The 17,680-nt window shown below is 38.4% G+C and overlaps 1 protein-coding gene and 1 long non-coding RNA gene across 3 annotated transcripts; both read right to left on the bottom strand.

Annotated features, from left to right (window-relative positions):
• Positions 1 to 868: 868 nt before the first annotated feature.
• trpc2b (transient receptor potential cation channel subfamily C member 2b) lies at positions 869 to 9,258 on the bottom strand. The gene is made up of 13 exons (XM_059542588.1): positions 7,632 to 9,258; positions 5,905 to 6,597; positions 5,402 to 5,611; positions 5,150 to 5,314; positions 4,643 to 4,817; positions 4,330 to 4,530; positions 4,076 to 4,238; positions 3,901 to 3,993; positions 3,600 to 3,792; positions 3,386 to 3,513; positions 2,843 to 2,918; positions 2,543 to 2,657; positions 869 to 2,013 (listed from the first exon to the last, which is right to left on the bottom strand). Exons 1-13 carry the CDS (start codon positions 8,055 to 8,057, stop codon positions 1,118 to 1,120), a joined length of 3,534 nt encoding a protein of 1,177 aa, XP_059398571.1. The 5' UTR covers positions 8,058 to 9,258; the 3' UTR covers positions 869 to 1,117.
• A 688-nt stretch (positions 9,259 to 9,946) lies between these two features.
• On the bottom strand, positions 9,947 to 17,125 carry LOC132130828 (uncharacterized). Of its 2 annotated transcripts, XR_009428788.1 has the most exons (4): positions 17,005 to 17,125; positions 16,222 to 16,283; positions 10,310 to 10,440; positions 9,947 to 10,221 (listed from the first exon to the last, which is right to left on the bottom strand). It is a non-coding gene; the product is annotated as an uncharacterized LOC132130828 (long non-coding RNA). The 2 variants fall into 2 exon arrangements; XR_009428787.1 differs by lacking the exon at positions 17,005 to 17,125 and having other exon boundaries at positions 16,222 to 16,328.
• Between the last annotated feature and the right edge of the window lie 555 nt (positions 17,126 to 17,680).

Here is a 17,680-nt window from a genome sequence, read left to right as displayed (position 1 = left end):
GACCGGTTAATGAATAGTCAGAGGCCTCATGGGAAAGGCAGCTGTGTCACAAACAGCAGGTGCTAAACAAGCTGCAACATGTGCATGTGATCTCTAGGGTGATAAATGTCCTCTCATGCATCTATGTATTCATGTTTTTATATATATACTGTATAGAGAGAGTTAAAATGAATAAATTGTTTTAATAGAAATTAATTTCTATTACAATGACATTATACAGTACATTGCATGTTTATTATGAGTACAATATTGCAAAATCGTGCCCTATGGATTTTATTAATGACATGACTACTATGATGATTTAATCTACATGATTTACAAATTATTTTACAGTTTCAGAGGACCAAACAACCAGAATGTTTCTTTCAAAGGACGTTATACAGTATACACAATGGCGCCAAAAAGTATTTTGTCACATAAGGCACACTTTAAAACAGACTGCTGTTCGTAATTTTTAAGGGTTGGTAGGAAATACAACAAAACTAATATTGTCAAATATTATGATTTAAAATAACTTTTCTATTTGAATGTATTTTAAAATGAAATGAATCTATGATGCAAGAGACATTTTCAGCTTCATTACTCGTCTTAAGAGTCAAGTGATCCTTCAGAACTCATTCTAAAATGCTGATTTGCTCAAGAAACTTATTATTATCAATGTTGGAGACAGTTGTGCTGTTTTCTTTTTTTCAAATAAATGCAATGCCTTGCTAGAAGTGTTCATTTCTTTCAAAAAAATCTTGCATAACCAATTGCCATTTATTATATATATATATATATATATATATATATATATATATAATAGAACAAGTGAACATTTCAAAAGACTTTGTAAACCTTTAAATTAATAGAAGTTATATAGTTAAAAATTTAACAATATTCAAATGATGTCAATATATTCATAGTTAAAGTGATTAAACTACACCTTTGATATTTTATTTTCAATTGTAATGAAATTTCAGACATTTTCAGTGTGGCAAAAGTGTCTAAATACTTTCTGAGGCCACTGTAGAAAAGCATTTTAATATCTTAAAACACTAAAAAAAGTTATCAGCTAGGTTCGTGGTTCTCATAAGCTAGTGATTTCAAACTAATCTTGGAAGAATTATTCCTATCATTAAGGACTGCTAGTTGAGAGGTCAAATACTTGAGAACCAAAACCGGTGTCTTGGGAGTCATCGCTGCCAGTTGGTGATGATACCAGGTTTCCAATGAAAGTCAAATTCCTCTCTAGCTTTTCCTCGATCCTCTTTGCTAAGAAACTCACTAGGCTTGTCTGATTCAGGTTTATCTTGATGCCCTCTCCTGCATTTTCATTGATGACTTCAACTACATCTTCTGTCATTTCATTATTTTCTCCAACCTCTATGTTTGTCTCTGTCTCTGCTCTATCTAGATCTTTTCCTCCTGTGGCCTCTTCATTTAATTCCTCCTCATTATCACTGGTTTCCTCCTCCACCATCATCTCATCTTCTCTTTTTCCTCTAGCTTCACTTTCAGCATCTGTATTGGCCTCTATATCTATGACTGTCTCACTTGTATTCTCTGTATTCTTTCCAGCACCAGCCTCCATGCTAATATCAGTGACATCATTATTTCCCGTCTCCATGTCCCCCTCATCTCCTCCCCCATCTGTCTCATTCATGTCTTCCACAGCATTATCCATTTCTCCCTCGCTGTTTTGCTCTTCATTTGATTTCCTGTCTGGCTCGGTGTCAATGGTCGGTGACTCCTGCATGTCTGCAGTCGCTTCCTCCTTCTCTTCTACAGTCCCCAATGCTGGTTCTTCATGGTGTGTAGGCTCATGTAATGGAACAGTCTTTCTCTCGTTGCTGTTGAAGCCTCTGAAGTTGTTTTTGGCTCCAAGGATGTACTTCCCCAGGAAAGAAGATCCTCCTGATGGATCTCCTTTGGTGTCGTCCGAGTAGTCAAACACGTTCGTTTGAATCTGTTTCATTTCAGCATGTAGCTGGCCAATCACTTTGCTCAGCTCTGTGATCCTGTTCCCAACGTCTGGAGGAAAGACATTCCAGATCACTTCAACATTTTCAGTGCATGTGAAAACTATAGTATGAACGTATATGTATAAAGGGGGCCAGAGCCTCAAGATGACTTATAAATTATTTAAAATAGGACAAAATGACTAAAAGCAAGATATTTCTAACCCTCTTTACTTTCTTTTTTTTCTTTGAAGAACCTCAATGGTATCTTGTAAACCTGTCAAAACTCTACTACTACTGCAACGTCATAATATAGCCATTCCAGGAGCAAAAATGTTTATTAATTCCTATAACTGCCTGGTGTTAATGTCTTAATAATGCAAAATGTAACTGAAAACACATGCAATATAGTAGCTAGCACAGAATTGAATAATAAGGGAGGAGTATGCTTATAAAAAACAGTGTATGGTCTTAGGGACAAGAAATATTATTGAAACAAATCGAAGCTGATATATTTCAAATGTCTGTTAAAAGCAATTCATTACAACTTTTTCAGAATAAATAGATCCAATGAGTCTTTACCAAAACCTTGTGAGTCTTACCTTTGCGCTTCGTCTCTTCAAACTCTCTCCTGGCAGATTCGATGTAGCGCTGAACCAGCGCGCGGATGACCTGCTGTCTGTAGGGAATGCGGTTCTCCCCTGGACCCACTTCATCCTTCAGTGGTTCCATTTCCAAAAGAGACAAAGGAGGCATAGATTTTTTTCCCCCCAACATGCTATAATTTGTGTTTTATTATAAATTCTTGTAAGAAATGGCAATGAATAGCCCACCAGAATATGTATGTAAATTGTAATATAGACTAAAGGTGAGTTGTAATCCTGAAAGACTGAAAAGTGTACCATAGATGTAAGTGGAGGGTAGTCTGGAGCAGAATTACAGTTGAAGCAGCAGCAGCAGACCCGTCTGCAAATTCCTCTGAAATATAAAGAAAAGAAAAGAAAAACAACACTGGGATCAAAATGACATTTTTCTCCTTTATAATCTGTGCCACCTAAAAGTAAAATGCAATAATTTAGTAATTTATGAATAATTGTTTTTTTTTAACAAATGAAATCAATCACTTGTCAAACTGACAAATAACAACCTTTATACAGCGTTTTATTTGATTATAATATATTTTTAATTTAGATAAATATAATAATAAATAATCAGATTACTTTTCAAACAAATAAAAGCTCAATTTTTAACTTTATATTTACACATTTAATGCATTTTTATAATGTTACTTAAATGTAAAATGTTTAATAAATAATAAAATAATACATTCATATTTCATTCAAAAACAAAAAAAACGTTAATTAAAAAAAAAATCTAATGCCAATTGCTTTTATTGTTTTGTACTCCTCAATCATGGACTCCATCAAATAAGAGCTGAAAGCAACCTTAAAAGATAGAAAAGGGCCTTTGGAGAGGGGATGATGTTGAAAGGGACAGGCATAGTCAGTCCTTCTCTGAAATAACTCAGGTAGAGCTTTGAACGGGCGAATTTCCACTCTACATCAGCATCATCCTATAGAGATGAACAATGTATGTGAAACACCAAGCTTATATTGTTAGCGTACATATGTTACACCAGAGTCAGTTCTTCAGGCTTACCTCAATCTTCTGAAAAGAGTTGGTGATCATAGCGATGAGCATGTTTAGAAGTACAATGACAATGATCAGAGTGTAGATGCCATAAAGGATTCTGCCAACAAACTCAGCCAAAACAAACTCCGGCATGTCCACATAGGTCTGGTCGGCCATACCAAACATGGTCCAGAAGAGGAAGCTGAAGGTTTCATTTAACCTGTGAATGTAAACAGATGTGGCGTTGCTCCATTTTGAAGATGATCTCAAACTCAACTCATTGATTCGATTTATGCAGCTTTATCCAATTGGATAAAACCCAAAATACCTTCCAAGATTTGGTGAAATCATATATGGGACATAGATATTGTTGATGCCACACAGGAAGGCAGTTCCAATGATCACTAAAATGAACATAAATCTGGAGAGAAAAAGAAGCAGTTCCTCAAATGTTCCTTCAAGATACTAATAATCTTTAAAATCAACATGACGCAGTTGAATACCTCATCATGTCGTCAATCATCTTTCCAATGGAGATCTGCAGGGTGCCAAGAGACTCGTCTGCTGGAAGGATGTAGGCCAGGCGAGTGAAACTCAACATGCTGGTCACTGCAAACAGCACCTCAGCGATGAACTGGGGATCCTCCTGATGCCACTCATCACGCACTGTACAGCCAGAAATACATTACACTAGCAGGCCAATGAGCTGCCATATTGTAGGCTAAAATGTGATGCTTAGTGAAGTGTTTTCTCTCACAAGTCTCGGTGAAGTAGACACACTCATCCTGTTTGTCAGGTATCTGGCAGAGGAAATGGACCTTAAGCATGATGACCACTCTCAGGGCGAATGAAGCCAGGTACATGCTGAGAACCATCACATCCAGACAGTTCCACCAGTCTAGGAAATAACTCCTCAAGCCCTCGATCCAAATTTCCTTACACTCGAACCAGAAAAAACCTGTTTGACAGGATTAAGAACCATTACATTTTTGTTTTATGTCTAATGCTCAAAAATGCAGAACTGAAGTTGAAGATATTGCAGCAAAATAAATGCAGAACTGATTCCCTACCAACCACCCAGATCATGTGGAAGGAGTTGTGCAGGATGGTCTGCTCACGAGAGGCAAAGCTGTCCCGGTACACCTCCATGGCAATAGATTCCCCCAGAAGCGTGATCAGGAACCACATATATGATGCCGAATGGAGAAGGAATTTAATCACTGGGATCTTCAGAATCTTCCCCAACTGAGAAGAAAATAGAAGATGGTTCACTAGTTGGTAGAATATTCCTGCCATGGACCATATATCCAGGGTGTTTCCCTGCCTTTATCCTGAGATGCTGGGATGGATTCCAGCATCCCAACAGCACTTTGGAGAACGGGTGGGTGCATAGAAGTCTGTAAAAACAAACCTATAGAACTGACTTGATAAAACTGAGGAAACAATGTGTTCTCAATTTGTTTGTAGAGATTTCTTCCAATGTGTTAATTAAAGACTGCTGGTAATTAAAGCTTCTGCAATAAACAGCAATCCTATAGTGTTAAACGCTTGAATATTTGAAGATATCTGGCGAAAACCTTTGACTTTGGTGCGATCCAGTAGATGAGGCAAAGGATGGGCATGGTCAGGAAGATCCCAAAAGACACCAAGAGCTTCCAGGCTGTTCTGCTGCCCCTCCAACCTGATAGTTTCCCACACCAGATGGAGGAAAGCACCTGCTGGCAGATCGGGTGGGCTACAAACTGCAGTACAAACAATGATTAGCAAAATGAATAAATAGCAGTTGCTTTATTAATTCTGTTTTAAGGGGTTAAAGCTGGGGGTTCTACTTGTTTTTGATTATAGTTGACGGCAAGCCTTAGGCGAGCCAGGTTTGGAATGCCCTCCTCAAACGCCTGCTGGTCAAACTCATCCTCGCTGTCCTCATCCTGATCCACAAGACTGTTCAGGATGGTGGTGACCTCACTTTGGTTCCGGCACATTCCGAGCAGCTCCACGGCAAACTCTTGGCACAGCTGCTCCAGGGCGAGATACTGAGGCTGTATGAAGCACAGGAGAGAGTGGTTGAGAAAAATGTAAACATTAAAATGTATAAAAATATAATATAAAAAAAAATTAATACAAAGAAATGTAAGACATGCTAATCATCAATGTATGTGTATTTTTTTTATTTTTTGAACATGAATAGATTTAATTAGTGTCATGCCATTATACAGTGTTTTATATTATATATTCTAAGTTAATTTCATAAAAATCCTCCATGTAGGATTTAGCCACTGCTTTTTACTACAATGAGGCCTTCTAAAGAACCAAGAGCCCTGCTTTACTCAACCTTGAATTCAGGTTCCTTTTTAGACAGCTTGCGGAGATCCCGGCTGAGTCGAAAGGCACTGAGCATGGCATCATCTGCGGTGATGGACAGGTAGGCACGGCTGGCGATACCTCGGTAGGTGTTGATACGGGACAGCGAGAACTTGAGCAAATCATATTGCCGTCCATTTGTGCACTCCAGACATATGCATGAGATTTTATGCGGCCAAGGAATTTCGTGACCTTTCTGATTGAGCATTGTCACAATGTCATACAGATCCTTCTGACAGGCCAGTGTCAATGGTGTCACTCCAGGGGCAAACTGAGAATCATCAATGGAGTGGTCAAAAATGGCCATTGAGAATGAGCGCACATCCATCTTGTTTCCCTTCTCCAGATCAAGCTGGTCCAGGAGGCGCTTGACCACACGAGGCTGGTTGGTGTCCACAGCCACAAGAAGAGCTTCGTGGATCTTCCGGAAGTCAAACTTGACCCCTTGGAGAAGGGTGTCCATGGTGTTCTCGTTGCCCAGTCGGATTGACAAGTTCAGCGCTTCTCTCCATAGCCTGTCCTCAGAGTCGTCCAGCTGGCGGATGATCCCGTCACCCGTCCTCAGCAGCGAATAGACCATGTTCACGTTGCCCTCTCGGATGGCCCCGAGGAGCTCCGGAGGGAAGCGAAACTTCTTGTTCACGATCTCGCGCCATTGTTCTGGCTATTCAAAGGGAAGATAAAATCATTTTAATACACAGCAAGACCAAAATAGCTCTAAAACAGGAATATAACACTGAGGTCTAGACATCTGTTGGAATAAAAGCTTATATATCATCTCAGATTGTTTCTTGTACCATTTCACTGCGGCTCATATTTCATCTTCTAAAAACTAAAGCAACTATGCAATGCATGAGAGAAAGAGAGAGAAAAATAATTTTGCCTGTTATTATTTTGTATTTTTAATTATTTTGTATTTCTTATTTTAATTAGTTGCTTTAACAACTGCCATTTTAATTTTATTTTCACAGGATGTTCTCATTATCTTAACATAGAGGAAGGATTTTTTTTATGTCTATATTGAAAAAGTCATGGTAGCTAATAAATAAAATCTCAAAAAGTCATGTCATTTTTCTAGTAATGTAAAGCTATCAGAAATTACTATTTCTGAGTTTTTTCTCTCTAAACAAGTACATTCACTGTAAACCCTGAAAATTATAGATAAATATATTTTTTAAATGCTGTTATTTTAATAATGCCACTAGCTTACATAATACAAAAATGATAAATAAGCAGATTTGCCATTAAAGCAGAAGTACAATAAATATGTTGGGGGGACTTCAAATATGGTCTGATACAATGGGGAGGCTGTGAACTGTTTTAAGATTTCAAAATAAATAAATATATATATATATATATATATATATATATATATATATATATATATATATATATATATATATATACACACACACATTTTATATTAATAAATTAATATATTCAGTATTCTCTATTTTAGGTCACCAATAAAATACAATGAAGTTAGTAACTTTTTACACGAGTTATTATGCTGATATAAAAATTTCTGACAATAGAATGGGGAATTTTTGTTTTGTTAGAAATACACACTTCTGATTTTGTTGTAACTTAATTATGAGATCAGACACATAACATACACAATTTCCAAAGACTTGATGCATGCTTAGAAAAACAAATTTACAAAATAATTTTTTACAGTGAACAATGTATATTTCTTACCGTGAGGTTTTCCATCATCAGATACACCAGGTATATACAGTAAATATTACAGTGAGCTGGTATCAATGGTCTCACATACTGTATATCCGAGAAGCAGACAAAGCAGCTCCAAAAACAAGTCAGTAACGCTGTATTATGAGGCTCTAATCCTGATCTGAGGAGACTGATTAAGACACTAGTTAAGCGAGTCCAAAGGTTTGCCACCACTGAGGAGTCAAAACACGGGTGAATGATTTCATTCTGAACAAACCAAATAACAGGTGCAATTCCCCAAAGAACACGACCAATTAAAAATGCAACCGTAACATTATGTTGCATCCCATTAGAGCTCACAAAGGACTTCTGAATTTCCACTCCTCCATCAGTGCACTTCCTCCTTTCCACACCTCTGTAAACATCAGGGCTCAACAATAAGGATGGCCCCATGATACAGGGTCAGTGTGAGAGGTCATTTCAGGCTAAAACTGAAATGACAAAATAACCAATTATTAAAATAGATGATCAAAAATATATTGATTTTTTTATTTAAAAAGGAAAATTTTCTTTCTGACACATGCACTACATTTAAGTTTGTGATCAGTCAGGAAATATTGTTAAGAAATTAATCCTTTTATTCAGGAAGGACACATTAAATTGATCAAACGTTACAGTAAATACAGTTATGATACAAAAGATTTGTATTCAAAAAGTTGATCACAGTTTACACAATAATATTAAGCAGCTCAACCTGATAATAAGAAATGTTTTTGAGGACCAAATGAGCATATTCGTATGATTTCTAAACGATTCAAAACTATAGCAATCCTTGCTATCACAGGATAAACAAAAATAAATAAAAATATTCAATTAGAAAAGATTTTGTTTAAACGTTAATATTATTTCAAGTTTTAACTGTATTTTTGATCAAATAAAATGCAGCTTTGATGATCATAAGAGACTTCTTTATAAAAAAAACAAAAAAAAAACATCTTGCCTACCCCAAAAGTTTAAACAGCAGTGTATACATGAATTAATTAATTTTTAAATCAAAAAAATTATTTATTTTTGTTGTTGAGGAAGTGATTAAAATGACAAGGCGAGATCTAAACATTCTTAATAATAAATATAATGTAAACAATTACAAACAGCATTCTAATATGATCTTGATATCACAAAGAGAGTGTAAAGCAGATAAGACGACAAACATTTCATAGTGACCAATGCTATAAAGTGCCTCTAAAATCAACAAAAACTGGAAAATGAAACTGAAAAATTCCTAAGCCAGTAGTATATACAATGTTAGGCCAGAGAAACCAAGAGAATATCTGATTTGCATATTGCTATTTTGAAAAGGTTTCACTCAGTTCTGTCACACAGTACCAGGCTCTAACGGGTCACCACAGGTGCTAACGTGCTGCTGGATACAGTCTGGGGGGAATCGGAAGGAGCATAGAGGACATGGAACCATATGCTGCTCATCTGAGTCAGAGCCAAAGACAGAAGAGTGCTGTGAGCTCATGACCTCTGGTTCCCTGACTCCCATGAGTGCCACTCAATCACAATCCAGGCAGGAGGAATCATGGAAAGGCAGATAATCAGAAACTGAGGGATTCTACGTGGACAAAAGTCAAAGGAATAGAAGAAGAGCTTGTGAGTAGTTGATTATGAACAGATATATTTGGTTGCAAAAATCCTCTCCAAATGCGCATGTACAAAATCACATTACCTCCACAAAGAGGATGCTGTAGGTCTGGATTTCTTCTGTGAACCGCCAATGTTAATAAAACTCCGCCTGAATGACCACCACTGAATACAGAATATATGGGTCTATAAAAATGATATACAGAGTGAAGAATATATACAAGAGTCAGTCCACAGAGTCTGGGACCACTAGTGAAAAATCTATTTTGAAGACATTTTGTTACAAATTACAAAATGAGCACAACAATTTGAGTTCTTAGCATTCTTGTTTTAATATTTGGTGTCTTTTGCTTGTTACATTAATAACTATAAACAAAAAAATATCGTTTTAAATAATGTTTTTTTTATCCTAACGCTGTTTTCTTGTGAACACCACTGTATAAATAAATATAAAGTTTTAAAGAAATGAATACCTTTTTTCAACAATGGCACATTAAATCAAAAGGTACAGTAACACTGTTACAAAATATATTTCAAATAAATGCTGTTCTTTTGAAAAAGACGTATCAGTTTCCACAAAAATATTAAGCAGTACAACTGTTTTCAGCATTGGTAAAAATAAGAAATGTTTCTTGACCAGTAAATCAGCATATGAGAATGATTTCTGAAGGATCATGTGACACTGAAGACTGGAGTAATGATGCTGAATAGTCAGCTTTGCCATTAAATAAAAAAAAGGACATTTTAGAATACATTAAACTAGAAAACTGTTATTTTAGATTATAATATTTCACAATATAACTATTGAAATTAAATAATAATATCAAATATATAAACTGAGTAATTTAGGTTTAAAAAGTCAAATGCGCTTTTTTGTGGTCAGAATGAAAAAACTCTGCAGAACCCAGTTTATCTATCCTTCAAATAAAATCTCTGTTCCTTAGGAGTCTTTGTTTGGTGACTGGAAGTCCTAAATCCACCGGCCCAGATTCAAGACAGAAACAACATTTGTATTATGAAAACAACATTTTCCCATTCTGTCTGTGTGGTGGCCAAACAACAACTTGCCTGTTGGGGTTTTCACATTATCTTCTCTTGGAGGTGTTGTGCTGGATGTAGTACTGCAGGGGGATCCCAGCATTCCTCTGGGCTTTTTGAGGAGACATTCCTGAAAGGGATTACAGAGTGCCTTCTGGATATCATGCTACTAGAAATCCAGTATGGAGCCAAATGAGTCTCAATAAAGATAAATGCACACACTACATTCACATATGCACACATACGATTCATACATGCACACACATAATTCATAAATACACACACAGGATACACAAATGTGCACAAAATTCACAAATGCACACACAAAATTTAAAAAGCACAGAAGATTCACAAATGCATACAAAATTCAGAAATGCACACAAAATTCAGAAATACACACACAATTCAGAAATGCAAACAACATTTACAAATGCGTTCAAGATTCACAAATGCACAGGACAAGATTCAGAATTGTATTTCTGATGCACACACACATATATCTTGATTTACAAACTGCTTGCGGTCTGTGAACTTCACTGCATTTGTGTGTGAATTTTGAGACTCCCCTGACTTGGCTTGACACACAAATGCCTTTTTTTAAACAGGGAATGATCTGCAACCAATCAGATATCTCCCTTGTTTTAGCCAATCACAAGAATGCACCCCACGTGGGGGATTGTTTACTTATAAGCCAATCAGCGAACGACTCACTTTCCTCAGCGAACGATTCACTTTCCTCACGCAGCGAACGACTCACTTTCCTCAGCGAACGACTCACTTAGCTCACGCAGCCGGAGACCCACTTTGCGCAGCAGGAGACTCACTTTCCGCAGCCGGAGAGTCACTTTCCTCTCGCAGCGAACGACTCACTTTCCTCAGCGAACGATTCACTTTCCTTAGCGAACGATTCACTTTCCTCAGCGAACGATTCACTTTCCTCACGAGTCATGCAGCGAACGACTCACTTTCCTCTCGCAGCGAACGACTCATTTTCCTCACGAGTCATGCAGCGAATGACTCACTTTCCTCTCGCAGCGAACGACTCATTTTCCTCACGAGTCATGCAGCGAATGACTCACTTTCCTCTCGCAGCGAACGACTCAATTTCCTCACGCAGCGAACGATTCACTTTCCTTAACGAGTCACGCAGCGAACGACTCACTTTCCTCACGCAGAGAGCAACTCACTTTCCTCAGCGAACGATTCACTTTCCTCACGCAGCCGGAGACCCACTTTTCACAGTCGGAGAGTCACTTTCCTCTTGCAGCGGACCATTGACTCTCTCTTCATGTAGGGACCAAATATTATAATTAAAATGACAGTCCCCTTAGTACAGTACAGGAAGTGGCGCCGATACAGGAAGTGGCGCCGATACAGGATGGCTGCCTCCGTGACGTGCTCTGCAGTTGTTTTTGTGTTTTTGTTAGTTTGTCCTGTCTTTAGTTATATTCCTGCAATCAGTTTCACCAGGGACGAATTGCTGGATATTCGGCAACACACATCTCCCGATATTTCACCAGTTTTCGACTATTCTGATGTTTTGCTAGACATTCTTGTCGGCGGAGCGGCTGCGCTGATCACACGCTTCAAGAGGACGCGCAGGCGGGGAAAGCGAGCGGGAGCACTCGTGAGACTCAGAAAACGCGGATTTCGAACGCCGTTGCCTAGCATCCATCTGGCAAATCTCCGCTCTCTTCCCAACAAAACGGACGAACTGCTTCTGCTCTCTCGGACAAATAAAGATTTCTCTCAATCTGCTGCTCTGTGTTTCACGGAAACTTGGCTGAATGACACCATACCGGACAGCGCGCTCCATCTGCCGGGCTTTCAGCTGTTTAGAGCAGATCGCGACGCAGAATCAACGGGGAAATCGCGCGGCGGCGGGACATGCTTATACATCAATGAACGGTGGTGTACAGAAGTAACTGTGTTAAAGGAGACGTGCTGCTCAAATCTCGAAACGCTCTTCATTAACTGCAAGCCGTTCTATTCGCCGCGGGAGTTTCATTCGTTCATTCTGGTTAGTGTTTACATCCCTCCTCAAGCGCACGTGAGCTCAGCTTTACAGAAACTCGCTGAGCACATCACAGAGATAGAACAACAACACCCGGACTCTGTTTTAATCATTCTTGGGGACTTTAATAAAGCCAATCTCTCCCGTGAACTGCCAAAATACAGACAGCATGTTACTTGTCCCACAAGAGACAGTAATATATTGGATCACTGTTACACAACAATAAAGGATGCATTTCACTCTGTTCCACGAGCAGCTTTGGGACGTTCTGATCACCTTCTGGTTCATCTTATACCGACCTACAGGCAGAAACTAAAATCAGCTAAACCTGTATTAAGGACTGTAAAAAGATGGACTAATGAAGCAGAGCAGGATTTACAATCTTGTTTTGACCTCACTGATTGGAGTGTTTTTGAAGCTGCTTCCACCGATCTGGACGAACTCACAGAGACCGTAACATCATATATCAGTTTCTGTGAGGATATGTGTATTCCTACCAAGACTCAACTAAATTACAACAATGACAAACCGTGGTTCACTGCAAAACTCAGACAGCTCCGTCAGGACAAAGAAGATGCTTACGTGAAGGGGGACAATGTCTTGTATAAACAGGCAAAATACACACTGGAAAAGGAGATCAAAGTGGCAAAGAGGAATTATTCTGAAAAAATAAGGACTCAGTTCACTTCGAACGACTCAGCATCAGTGTGGAAAAGTCTAAAGAAGATCACCAATTACAAGACACCACCCCCCAGCACTGTGGAAAATCAACGACTGGCAGACGATCTGAACGAGTTTTACTGCAGGTTTGAAAGAACACCCATCACCTGCCCTGAACACCTCTCCACACAACCGTTCACACCAATAACAACTCCTGCAACCAACCCTGAATGCCTCTCCAAACAAACGTTCACACCATTCACAGCTCCTGCAACCCATCCTGATCACCTCTCCAATCAACCGCTCTCACCATTCACAACTCCTGCAACCAACCCTGAATGCCTCTCCAAACAACTGTTCACACCACTCACAACTCCTGCAACCCACCCTGAACACCTCTCCAATCAAGCGCTCTCACCATTCACACCTCCTGCATCCCCCCTCTCCCCCACACCTGCAATACAGATCAGCGAGGATGCGGTGCGCCAGGTCTTCAGGAAGCAGAAAAGGAAAAAAGCACCAGGCCCAGATTGCGTTACACCAGCCTGTCTGAAATCCTGTGCTGACCAGCTGGCCCCCATCTTCACAAAGATCTTCAACAGATCGCTGGAGCTGTGCGAAGTCCCTTCATGCTTCAAACGCTCCACCATCATCCCCATCCCAAAGAAATCCAAAATTACAGGACTAAATGACTACAGGCCTGTGGCTCTAACGTCTGTAGTCATGAAGTCATTTGAAAAACTGGTGCTGGCCCACCTGAAGGACATCACTGGACCCTTGCTGGATCCTCTTCAGTTTGCCTACAGAGCAAACAGGTCTGTGGACGATGCAGTAAACATCGGACTGCATTATGTTCTGCAACACCTAGACAGACCGGGGACTTATGTGAGGATCCTGTTTGTGGACTTCAGCTCTGCCTTCAACACAATCATCCCAAACCTCCTCCTGCCCAAACTAACTCAGCTCTCCGTGCCCACCTCCGTCTGTCAGTGGATCAACAGCTTCCTGACAGACAGGCAGCAGCTAGTGAGGCTGGGAAAATACACATCCAGCACCCGTACAATCAGCACCGGAGCTCCCCAGGGCTGCGTTCTCTCCCCACTGCTCTTCTCCCTGTACACTAATGACTGCACATCTAAGGACCCCTCTGTCAAGCTCCTGAAGTTTGCAGATGACACCACACTCATCGGCCTCATTCAGGACGGTGATGAGTCTGCTTACAGACAGGAGGTTAAAGAGCTGGCTGTCTGGTGCACTCTCAACAACCTGGAGCTTAACACGCTCAAAACAGTGGAGATGATTGTGGACTTCAGGAGAAACCCCCCTGCACTCCCCCCACTCACCATCATGAACAGCACTGTGACTGCAGTGGAGTCATTCAGGTTCCTGGGCACCACTATCTCTCAGGACCTGAAGTGGGACATTCACATTGACTCCATTGTGAAAAAGGCCCAGCAGAGGTTGTACTTCCTTCGCCAGCTGAGGAAGTTTAACCTGCCACAGGATCTGCTGAAACAGTTCTACTCCACCATCATCGAATCCATCCTCTGCACTTCAGTAACTGTCTGGTTCAGCTCAGCTTCTAAATCTGACCTCAGAAGACTACAGAGGGTAGTCCGGACTGCTGAGCGACTCATCGGTACAACCCTCCCTTCTATTCAAGAACTGTACTTATCCAGAGTGAGAAAAAGGGCTGGCAAAATCACTCTGGACCCCTCACATCCAGCACACTCCCTCTTTGAACTGTTGCCATCTGGTCGACGCTACAGAGCACTGAGCACCAGAACGACCAGACACAGGAACAGTTTCTTCCCTCAGGCAATCCATCTTATGAACAGCTGATAATAACTGTGGGACACACTACACTATTTATATTTATATACACTACACTTTTTATCCAACACACATACTTAGCGTACACGTAAATCTTTTGCACATAATATACATGTACATACATGGAACACACTACACTACTTATATTTATATTTATATACACATACACTTATTTATCCAACACACATACTTAGCGTACACGTAAATCTTTTGCACATAATATACATGTACATACATGGAACACACTATACTACTTATATTTATATTTATTTACACATACACTTATTTATCCAAACACACATACTTAGCGTACAGTTAAAATTTTTCCACATAATATACATGTACATACATAAATGCTCATTTTAATATACCTGCCATACATTGTCAATTTGTATATTGTCAATCCTTACCCACCTATTTGTATTTTTTTGTATTTTTTATTCCTTATTGTGTTTTTTGTTCTGTCGCTGTTATGTTGCACTGCGGAGCTCTGTCACGAAAACAAATTCCTCGTATGTGTGAACATACCTGGCAATAAAGCTCATTCTGATTCTGATTCTGATTCTATATTGCATCCAAAAGAATATTTAGATATATTTATATATTCAAAAAAGGTGTATTTTTTTTTTTCTTTCATTAAAATATTTCAATAAAATGAAATAATTGCCTATTGCAAATTCCTGAATCCATGGTTAACTTTTTTTCTGCAGTCACTGGGCTATATGTATTGAGACATTTTTAAATTTATATTTTGTAAAAAATAATAAAAAATAAACCTGAATTGTAACCTAAACATCTGTATTTTCATACAATTTCATAAATAAGTAGGCTATAATATGCCGCACCACAGGCATATTGCGCTGTTTGAATGCAGTTCATCTGATTGGCTTATAAGTAAACAATCCCCCACGTGGAGTGCGTTCTTGTGATTGATTGGTTGCAGATCATTCCCTGTTTAAAAAAAGGCATTTGTGTGTTGAGCCAAGTCAGGGGAGTCTCAAAATTCACACACAAATGCAGTGAAGTTCACAGACCGCAAGCAGTTTGTAAATCAAGATATATGTGTGTGTGCATCAGAAATACATTTCTGAATCTTGTCCTGTGCATTTTGAACGCATTTGTAAATGTTGTTTGCATTTCTGAATTGTGTGTGTATTTCTGAATTTTGTGTGCATTTCTGAATTTTGTATGCATTTGTGAATCATCTGTGCTTTTTAAATTTTGTGTGTGCATTTGTAAATTTTGTGCGCATTTGTGTATCCTGTGTTTGTATTTATGAACCATGTGTGTGCATGTATTAAATCCTGTGTGTGCATATGTGAATGTAGTGTGTGCATTTATCTTTATTGAGACTCTTTTGGCTCCATAATCCAGTCTTGAAATAAAGAGTAAGTGTCACACACCCTGTTATTTGTCTAAAAAAACATGTTTTGGACAGCTTGGCTGGAAAGCCACTCCATCACGGATGTCATCTTTTCTGGTGTGCGCTGTGAAACAATTCCTACCAATTAAACCCAGTTAAAACGGTTGCTAAGTGCAGATAATACGCAGTCTGTCCCAGCTCTCTTCGGCAGTCTGAGGGAGAAAATCAGCTGGACATGGACACGTTTAAGACATTAACTCTTGAACACAAACACATGAACACAAATCTTACGCACTTGCAATATGAAAAAAAGAATTGTGGACATTAGAAAAGGTTAAATGGTCTTTAAAAAACAATTACTCTTCTGATCTTCACAGTCAAAACATATTAGGAAATGAGTGTGAAAAACTCAAATAAAAATACATGTACAATTTCATGGGGGATAAAATACTAATCAGCCTTAATGCAGTAGTATAAAACAAATCTAACTATATATCCAAAGGGAAAAAATGTCTATAAATATTCTTATAAGCAACTAAGGAATGTCATCAATTTGCCTTCCATGCTTGGGTTTAAAATAAATGTGCTCTATTTTTTTTACTTAAATGTTGCATTCATTTAAAATAATATTTTGTAGCATTTATATTATTTTATATAGAATTCAATAATGCATTATTTAAGGATAAATATAGTACTTTAGTACTAAGAAACCCATTCAAAGTACAAAGAATTAAAGTAAAAATAGTATAATAAAAAAATATATATATATATAAAACAATACAATACAACAAAATATCATCCATTAATGTCTAGCCGTTAACATTATACTTCAACCAGACATTTACCTGTGATGTACACGAGACGTGTTTTATTTTGTTGGGCGCCATAGCATAAACAAAAACAATTAATTCAACGTGTTGCGTCATCACGTATTCGTTTTTCCCGCCTGAACTCGAATACTCCACCCACAGCCCCGCCTCGCCTCATCCGGTTCAGGAAAAAATATCAGATGATGCCCTCTCGTGGCCTTTATAATAATGATCATACATGTATATTACACAGATGCATTTCTACACTGTAAAAATTACTCTGGGGGGTGTTAAATACAACCCATGAAAATCAGTTAGATTTTACTAAAGTATGCAAAATAGAAGTTAGAATTAGTTAGAAATAGTGTGTATATATATATATATATATATATATATATATATATATATATATTTCTTGCTAACTAATATACTTTTGTAAAATCTAACTGATTTTCATGGGTTGTATTTAACCCATGAAATATATATATTTATGGGTAAATTATACTTACACTATCTATTTGTTGACAGTAATAACTACAACACAAAACAAATAAAATAATATATACCCAAAGATATTAGCTCTGGCACCCCAAAGTGTGCATACATGATCCCACAGCTGACGAGGATCCACTCTGGCAACCACTGAATCAAGGTTAAAAATTTGTTGATTTGTCAGTGTTAATTGCAATGAATCAATATCACTTTTCCACCT

Source organism: Carassius carassius, chromosome 47, assembly GCF_963082965.1.
Source record: "Carassius carassius chromosome 47, fCarCar2.1, whole genome shotgun sequence".
NCBI classification, from domain to species: Eukaryota; Metazoa; Chordata; class Actinopteri; order Cypriniformes; family Cyprinidae; genus Carassius; species Carassius carassius.
This window is presented reverse-complemented; position numbering and strand designations above follow the sequence as displayed.